General features: G+C 38.0%; 1 protein-coding gene across 1 annotated transcript; it reads right to left on the reverse strand.

Annotated features, from left to right (window-relative positions):
- Window positions 1-6,111: 6,111 nt before the first annotated feature.
- On the reverse strand, window positions 6,112-8,796 carry LOC117344089. The gene has a single exon (XM_033906738.1). It carries the CDS (start codon window positions 8,794-8,796, stop codon window positions 6,112-6,114), a length of 2,685 nt encoding a protein of 894 aa, XP_033762629.1.
- Between the last annotated feature and the right edge of the window lie 1,423 nt (window positions 8,797-10,219).

Genomic DNA, 10,219 nt, shown 5'->3' on the forward strand with positions numbered 1-10,219 from the left:
TAGTTGGTAGATTTTAATCCACGTAAAACAGAAGTAATTTTTATTTCAAACTCTAACAGCTAAGAAGTCATTGAATTTGAATTTGAAAATGAGTTCTTAAACTTTAGTAATAACCATGGACATTTGGGCGTCACTTTCAATTCGAAAGGTAAATAGAGTGACCATATTGAAAATACTTATACGTCTGTTCTTAAAAAGCTCAATGCTCTGAGAAAATTGAAATACATGCTTAAACGTGATACATTAATAAGAATATATAAAACATTTATCTTACCGGTTTTGGAATATGCGTGTGAATTATAGGGATGGGTGTAATGTGTTAGAATCAAATTTATTAGAAAAGGCCCAACGTGAAGCGGCACATATTATAACAGGTTTACCTTCATATGCTAGTAGCAATTCTTTATACATTGAAACGGGTCTAGAGACACTTTCGGATAGACGTAATAGACGAAAACTACAATTGCTGTATAAGATGAAAAATAATATAACTCCAGATTTTTTAAATGTTCTAGTGCCCACATCTGTTGGTCAAAACACCCCTTATGCATTGAGAAATAGAAATAATTTTGTTATTCCTAACTATAGGCTTTCCAATACAAATTCATCCTTTTTACCTTCAACTCTTCGTCTATGGAACAAACTAGATTATAATATTAGATCTTCTCCTAGCTTGAGCATTTTCAAAAATGCTATTATACCAGATATAAATACATTAAAACCTCCCAGTTATTATGGTTTTGGTGATGAGAAAATTAACGTAATTCATACCAAATTAAGGTATCAAAACAGTTCTCTCAAATATGACTTATTTTGTTTTAACCTGGTGGAAAATGCTGAATGTATTTGTGGTAACCCCTGTGAAAATGCCTTTCATTTTTTCTTTGAGTGTCCAAATTATGATATACAGAGGCAATTACTTTTTCTTAGTCTTCGAAATGTAGATATCGATGCAGCTATAAACTTACAGTTACTCCTTTGTGGAAATGTTCATCTGCCCGTAGACACTAATTTAATCATATTCAGAATTGTGCACAAGTTTATAAAAACAAGTAATAGATTTTAAAATGCATGATATTTGTTGTTCTGTACTTCATGCCTTTTGACAAATCGGAGAGCAATGTTACAAAGATGTTACAAAAATATTGAATTGGTGACCTTTAGTCTTTATTTTGTCAAATATTGTAATTTTGTATTTGTTTTGGGAAAGGGCGTTGAGAAGTTGCAAAAACTTGTGCCCAATCCCTTTGTACTGTTTGACAATAAAATATGTTTGAATAAAAAAATGTGATTGTCATTAATCATTCTATAATATTGAGAAAAAGTTCAAGATTGTTCGTGATTTCCCGACTTAGATGGGTATCGAATAAGTTTTAATGTTCTTGTTGCTATGTACTTATGTGTCTAATAAAGGAAATATCAGATTAACAGTTTATATTGTGACATAACACTATGCAGAGACGACTGGTATAATAAGTCAATAGATCTTTTCGATTATCTGCTGGATATAGTTTTGAAGATAACTGAAAACATCAATTTCCGGCATACATTATATCTCTGATATAGTTTTGAAGATATCTGAAAACATCAATTTCCGGCATACATTATATCTCTGAGAAAGTTTTGAAGATATCTGAAAACATCAATTTCCGGCATACATTATATCTCTGAGAAAGTTTTGAAGATATCTGAAAACATCAATTTCCGGCATACATTATATCTCTGAGAAAGTTTTGAAGATACATGTAACTGAAAACATCAATTTCAGGCATACATTATATCTCTGATATAGTTTTGAAGATATCTGAAAACATCAATTTCCGGCATACATTATATCTCTGAGAAAGTTTTGAAGATACATGTAACTGAAAACATCAATTTCAGGCATACATTATATCTCTGATATAGTTTTGAAGATATCTGAAAACATCAATTTCCGGCATACATTATATCTCTGAGAAAGTTTTGAAGATACATGTAACTGAAAACATCAAATTCAGGCATACATTATATCTCTGATATAGTTTTGAAGATATCTGAAAACATCAATTTCCGGCATACATTATATCTCTGAGAAAGTTTTGAAGATACATGTAACTGAAAACATCAATTTCAGGCATACATTATATATCTCTGAGAAAGTTTTGAAGATACATGTAACTGAAAACATCAATTTCAGGCATACATTATATCTCTGATATAGTTTTGAAGATATCTGAAAACATCAATTTCCAGCATACATCTTCTTCAGGGAAAGGTATAGATCAGTATGGCTTGTCACGCCAGGAGTTACACGGAAACAACGAACCTTAAGGGGTATCATTTCTGGTGTCATGTCTAGACTGGTAGATAAAGTCAATGCTATTTCATTTTTATTTTCGGATAAAATATATAGTGCAATTCGTGAAAGTATAGGACAAGCCAACAGAAAGCTAAAACCCTGTGACGAACTATTAGCTGATTGATGTTCGATCACGCTGGCATGTTTATCTGTAGCGGTTGTTTATAATTTAGTCACGCGCATAAGGGATACTATCAAATCCACTGAACACAAAGAAGGCGCATCGCAAATGGGCCAATTTCCTGTACTTGGTGATCATTTCTCAAACTTCTACAATTCCTCTCTCTACAATACTCAGTTTATAGGAAAGTATCAGCAAAATTGACATAATTACATTTTACTTTTTAGACTTTTAATTAAGTTAAAGGTGTGGATGATTAGATCCTGGAGTGTTATTGCATGTTGTAATTACTTAAACACGAAACGTTTGTGTCACTTATCGTTTACATATTTTTTCCAAAATACAATGAAAAAACTAATTGGTAATTTCTTTTATTTTTAATTATTTTCTTTATTTATTTATTTTTTGTTTTATTTTAAAGTATTTTCAATAGAACACACTCTAACAAGGTCGGGTTCACTAGTGAAGTATATTGATATGAATCACAGTGAGAAAGGCTTACTACAATTTATGATATTATATGTCTAGGAATGCCACCTTTTATTATAACTGAAACTATATATAACAGTTACACAGGTAAGAATTATCTTGTGTTAAGCATATTAGTTAACATGTGAAACGAGGACGTGCCAGTGAAACCAGAATGTATAGCAACGAGAATTCCTAAACCTGTTTAAATCCATACCACATGGGAATAATATTCTTTAAAAAGCTGGCATGATGAGGACCATACGAAACCTTTATCTGTATCTCCAAATATCTAGCAGTGTTGTGCGTCTCGCCCTCAACAGTCGATTTTTATAATGGACAAACCTGTTGAAGCAAAATTCTAAACAATTATTAAATAAGAACCGGAAGCGCTATTTCTGAGCAAGGAAATATCCCAAAATTTAAATTTTATTTAATTTTTAGCATGTACTCAAATATTGATGGTAAAAACAATTGAGGTGGTCAACAATTTTCTTCTTATTTAAAATAAATAAAAGAAAACAAAAAACATAAAAAACAACATAATTTTGTTAAAAGAGACATATAAGACTATGCTAGCTGCTTTAATCGATGATGCGAATCATCACTCACAGACGATAGCGTTTGTGTTTAGAGGTATATCAATGATTTCGGAAAGGAACTTGCCTTTCGGCAAAACACAATTACATTGCCAGTAATGTTAAACTAGTTTACATTTAGGATATTTTACCTTAGTCTTAGTCGAAGCAGATTTTTTTTTAAATATTTGCCAGTAGAATTCATGGTCATTCCGCCGTCCTCCAAATTAAGTTTCTACAGTCAGAGGGTATTGCTTTTTTAATTAGAAATTGATATGGCATTAATAGAATATTGAGGAAATGCATACAAACATATGTAACAAGAAGAAACTATATCTGTGCCGTCAAATATCCAAGAATAATTGCTAATTCGTTTGTATACTCCAGTGAACGTTTTATTTCCAAGAGTCATACAGCATACAATACGATTAACTGAAACATATGAAACAAAAAACAATAAGTACATGTCTTACAATATTATATATAACAATATATAATGCAAATGACCAACATAAATCATTAAGACCATTGTATCTAGTAAATAAGCATTATAAATGTTACCTAGGAAAAGCTGCACTTTATAGCTGAACACTCTAGAAACTAAACAATAATAATTCTCAAAAGAATTAATACACAGATCGGCCGTACTAGTGCTCTACACATACATATGTACACAAATCCTATTAAACCATCAATTAATTATGATAAAAGGGGAAGTAACTCTTACAGACTAAGCTTACGAGCAAATTATCTCCCTTGAATCCATGAAAAATCGACCGTGACTTGTTTTTATTACTGACATGAATTCCACTATCAATATACTTGACAACTAACAACAATAATAGTCTATGATTACTACTCTGACATAATAATTTCTAGCCAGACAATATTAATACAGTAAACTGATGATCAAATAGTATGCACATATATACATGAATCGGCGCTATGCGAGAATCACCTAAAATTATCGACGCAATAAATCTGACATGATTAAAATGTCGAATTACGCCAACGACTTAGTAAATATACTACAATATTCAAGTATTCTTCATAATTACAGTAACCTACTAGCATATATGATAAATCAAACTAGGAATGATAATCAAACAAATGCCGTTTTACAACTGAGCGGCCATGACACCTGCACGGTCTATTACACACACAGGGCAGTGGTTCGTAAACACTCAAAAATACATATTGCAAACTATTACTATGAGTACATAACAGGTCCAAAACAATATACAGATAATAGTTGGTTAATTAACTCACCAAATTAATAGTTTCTTCTAAGAATCCTGATATTTTGGCACAGAGTTGTAATGAACACAGGCCGCACGGCAAACTAGTAAAAAACGACTGGAAAAAACATGTGCTGAAGCCTCGTTCTCGAATATTAAAAGAAATTGAAATCATGACGTAAGCATAAAAAAAGCGGGACATTTGAATTGTAAACATTGGCTGTAACATCCCAGCCTTCTAATTATAGAGCGATACAGCGATACATAATTATAATTGTTTTAAACTGCACATAATAATTTGCGTAAACATTGTTATTGAAAGAAAAAAGCCACATATTGAATTATTTCGATTATACCGAAAAAACCACTTTGATCGAAGTTAGTCTATCTCTAGAATAAGGCATAGTTTGTCTATAGGTCGGGTCAAAATGTTTGACGCCGTTTTAACCTTCACTTGCCGGACAAAACCTCCTTTGTCAGGGATGATCTCCACAACTAAACCCATTGGCCAGGAATTCCTTGGAGAAGTAGAATCCACGACAAGGACGATGTCACCAACTTTCAAGTTCCTTTTTTTTTCATTCCACTTTTGTCTTTCTTGCAAAAGCGGAAGGTATTGGCGTAGCCATCTTTGCCAGAATAGATTGGCCATGTACTGTATCTGTCTCCAACGTCGCTTACAGTAGGTATCCGTTTTACAAAAGACTCCTGGAGGTAAGTTTGGTTTACGTTTCAGATGAAGTAAGTGGTTGGGAGTCAACGCTTCCAGGTCACAATACTGGTCCGAATAGGGCGATCATTTAAAGTTGACTCAATCTCGCACATTAGTGTATTAAGTCCTTCGTCGTCGAGGACTTGCTCTCCAATGACACTGTTCATGACCTTCCTGATAGTTCTGATAATTCGCTCCCATACCCCACCATGGTGAGAACCAGAAGGGGGATTGAACTGCCAATCTACATGTTTTTGGAACACTGAGTTTTGAATTTGCGACACATTCCACATGTTGATTGCTCGGGCAAGTTCATGATTGGCACCCACAAAATTGGTGCCATTGTCCGATCTGATTTTGGTAACCTGGCCACGGCGAGCGATAAATCGACGAAGCGCGTTTATGTACGAATCTGTGACTAACGAGGCAGCTACCTCCAAATGTACTGCACGACTAGCGAGACATGTAAAGATGACTCCATAACGTTTGACGTGACTACGTTTCTGTTTAACGAGAAATGGTCCAAAATAGTCAACACCAACTCTCGTAAATGGGGGTTCGTCGGGAGTAATACGATCCTCTGGTAAATCTGCCATTTTTTGTTCCCAAACCGGTGATCTCTGACGACGACAAATTACACATTTCGAGATGAATTATCTTACAGCCGAGGAGGCATTGACTAACCAGTATCTTTCCCTCAAACGAGCCATCATATGATTTCTCCCACTATGCTGAAGTTCATGATGAATTTGTCTGATGATCATGATCGACACGTGATGATTTTTTGGTAAAATTACGGGGTGTTTGCTGTCGCCAGGCATGCACGATTTTGATAAACGACCTCCAACACGCAGAAGGCCGTTGTCAAGGACTGGGTCGAGCTTTCTGATATAGCTAGTACGCATCACGGATGATCGTCCCTTCCTAAGCGTATCTATTTCCACAGCAAATGACTGATGCTGAATATAACTGAGAATGGCATTCTCTGCATCGTCCAAGTCTTGAGCCGATATGCTTGCCAACTTGTCGGAATCATGGTGGGAGTGATAGCCCGTTGGTTGTTCATTATGATCACTTCCGCCCTTCCTTTTATGCTGGACTTTCCGACGCAATTCCCTACGAATTTTGAGAATCCAAGCGACACTCCGTTTCAAAACATGCCATGAGGAATGACGGTTGATCAGTTTGTCTACGACACTTTCTGAGGTAGGTGTTGTTGAAATGATTGTTCTAACAGCGACCTTCTTGACCTCTGGATCTTCACCTATGACTTCCTTTGATATTTCAGAGGGGGCTTCTGGCCACGAGTCCTCTTCCTCCCACAGGAATTCAGGTGCCTCTATCCACTGCTTTCTCTGCAAGAAGCTATCGGCGGGGAGGCCTCTCGATGCAAAATCTGCATGATTGAGTTTCGTGTTGACGTAGCGCCAATCATCAGGATCAGATCCTTCATGGATCAAAGCTAGTCGGTTCGCAACAAACTTGTGAAATCTTGCCGTAGTGTTCCGTATGTATCGCAGTACGGCCATGCTGTCCTTCCAGAATATGGTTTGGTTAATAGAGATATCTAACTCGTCCTTCAACATTTTGTCCGTACGAATCGCGACTGTAGCTGCTGTCAGCTCCAAACGTGGTATAGTTGTTTGCTTTAATGGCGACACGCGCGACTTACCCATGACGAACGTGCAATGGGTTTTGCCTTCTGCATTCTTCATACGCAGGTAACTCACTGTCCCATACCCAGTTTCGCTGGCGTCAGCGAAGTGATGGAGTTGAGCAGATTGTATGTCTCCGAAACCTGGCGGCTTTATGCACCTGTCTACTTTAAAATCAGATAATTTCTGAAGGTCCTTAATCCATAAACACCATTGATCTTGAAACCCATTGGGGACCTGGTCATCCCACCCCAATTGTAGTTTACAGAGTTCTTGTAATATAACCTTTGCTGTGAGTACAAATGGGGCTAGGAATCCGAGGGGATCATACACACTACTGACCATGGACAGAATCCCACGTCTTGTAAGTGGTTGATCCTTAATGACTATCTTGAAACGAAATATGTCCGACTCTATACACCACTGTACCCCGAGAGCTCGTTCAATAGGTAGTGTATCCTGATCCAAATCCAAGTCTTTGACCTCCTTTGCTCTTTCATCGACGGGTAATGAACTCATAACTTCTCTACTGTTGCTGATCCATTTGGCGATATGAAAACCACCTCTGTGTAGAACGTCTTTCAAGTCCTTAACCAAGGACTTGGCCTTGTTTACAGTTTTCAGAGACTTGAGGCAGTCATCAACATAAAAATTCTTCAGTACGGTATTGATAACCTCGTCATTGAAATGTCCCTTGCAATCATGCGCAGTTTTTCTGAGAGCAAAGTTTGCACAGCTTGGAGAGGAAGTAGCTCCAAACAGGTGTACAACCATTTGATACTCTGACGCTTGCTGGCGTGTGTCTCCATGTTCCCACCAAAGAAATCGGAGAAAGTTTGCGTCCTGCGGGGGTACATGAACTTGGTGAAACATACTGTCAATATCTCCCATAATGGCGATCTCTTCCTGTCTGAATCTGATCAAGGTTCCGACTAGAGTGTTTGTAAGGTTGGGACCCTGTAACAGTTGATCGTTTAAAGAAGTTCCCCTATATCTTGCTGCGCAGTCAAATACAACTCTCAGTTTGTGTTTTCTAGGATGATACACACCGTGGTGTGGCAAGTACCAAACATGTCCATCATCTTTATGGATTTCCTCTAGTGGTACTTTGCGAGCATATCCCTCACCTATGACCTTGTCCATAAATTTGGTATACTCGCAACGAAAGTGTTCATCCTTATCTAAGCGTCGGGCAAGCGATGCGAGTCTTTGCTCGGCCTGCTTGATATTGTTCGGCATAACAGCTTCCTTTGATTTGAATGGTAAATTAATCACGTAATGTCCATTCTGGATACTTGCTGATTCTGTCATGATGTCTATAAACTGACGATCCTCTCTGGAGGGCTGTGGCACGTCGTCGATAGTTCCCTCATTAAAGTCATGATCAAATTGATTGCGCATCTGTTCCTCCAAGCTCGGAACAGATTGTACGTCGATGTGGTTAGCCTTGACAAATCTGTTTGATGCCTCATCTGTCGGGGATAGGCCAAGCGGTCCATTAACAACCCATCCCAACAATGTTTTTTTTACAGCGAAGGGACCGTTCTCGCTACTGGAAACAATATCCCAAGGTTCCATTGCCTTTGGCACATTGATTCCTATCAGCAGTCCCACATCACTATCAATTCTCTCCACTGGAACGTCACATAGATGAGACCACTTCTGAAGATCGCTTATAGACATCACGTCCTTCCTTGATACAGGTAATGTAGGCTGTGTAAAGACAGCTGGCAACTCTAAAAAATTGTCGCCTTTCCAATCACTCACTTCAAGATTTGAAACAATGAACTTTGCGAGGTTTCATGTCCCATAGTTAGTATCTTCAGTTTTGTTCTTTTCCCTTCCACATTGAGTGCTTTCATGATTTCTTCCGAACAGAAAGTCGCTGTACTTCCAGATTCGAGAAATGCATAAGTTACAACGTACTCGTCACTGTTGATGCATTTAATCCTGACTGGCAAAATAGGCAGTGCTTGATAACCATTGCCAGCCTCCATATGCGTAGCAGATGACACAGCGTATATGGAGTTATCACTGCTGGTGACAGAGGACGTAGGATTGCTTTGGCTATTCTGTCGAGGTTCCACATGGAGTAAGGTAGGGTGCATTTTTTTACACTGGGCGCAAGATAACCTTTGATGACATGTGACTTCCAGGTGTCCAGACTTGAGACAAGCGAAACACAAACCCTTTGACCGTATAAATGCATATCTGTCCTTCAGAGGTAATGCTGCAACACCCCTACACACTTCCAGGCTATGGGACGAGCCTTTACAGTATAAGCACGGTTTTTCAAAGGCGAGTCCAGTATTAGTATCCTGTTGCAGCTGGTTGTGTACAGATTTATTCGTCTCGCGATTAACAGTAGTAGCGAAGTTCTTTCGTGCTCCATGGTTCCTTGTGGGATTGGTAGACATTACTTCCTTCCCATAGATAGGGTCCATAGCCTTCTTTGCCTCTTTGCGGACGAAGTTTACTAGCAAGTCAAAATTCACAACTTGTTTTCTGTTTTTTGCCTCGTAAACGACGTTTCGCCACTTATCGTGAAGGTGAATAGGAAGTTTCTGCACTAATGATTTTAAATTTTCTGAATACTCTAGTATTCTTGCAGCAGTGATGCATTCAACCGCGAACTGGCATTCTCGTAGGAAAATTGAATATTCATCCAGGGCCTTGGCCCCATTCTTCAAGGTTGGCTTGGGCTACAACATCCGGGTCTCCATAGCGATCTTGAAATTCCTCCAACGATGTCTTATAACCACGTTCGGCATTCAAGTGAGAATACCCAGTCACGATCTTGTGTGCCTCACCTGTGGTGAATTGCAAGAGAAAATTCATTCTTTCTTCATAAGAATCTGTGCTTACTTCGACCCTGGTATTGAATTGTCTAAGAAATATGTGATCGTCCATTGGTTTACCATCAAACTTTTGAATCTCAGCTTTAGGCTTGTTAAGTTCACGAGCTACTGTGAGCGCCCCATTGTCAACTACGCGGTAGTCCCGATTTGTCGCTATCGGATCGGTTTGAGGCTGTCGTCTAATTCTGGGGGAATAACAATCCGGACGAATATCCGTGCGACACGGTTGGTCAATGGGAATAGGCTGG

The sequence above is a fragment of the Pecten maximus genome, chromosome 15 (assembly GCF_902652985.1).
Source record: "Pecten maximus chromosome 15, xPecMax1.1, whole genome shotgun sequence".
NCBI lineage: Eukaryota > Metazoa > Mollusca > Bivalvia > Pectinida > Pectinidae > Pecten > Pecten maximus.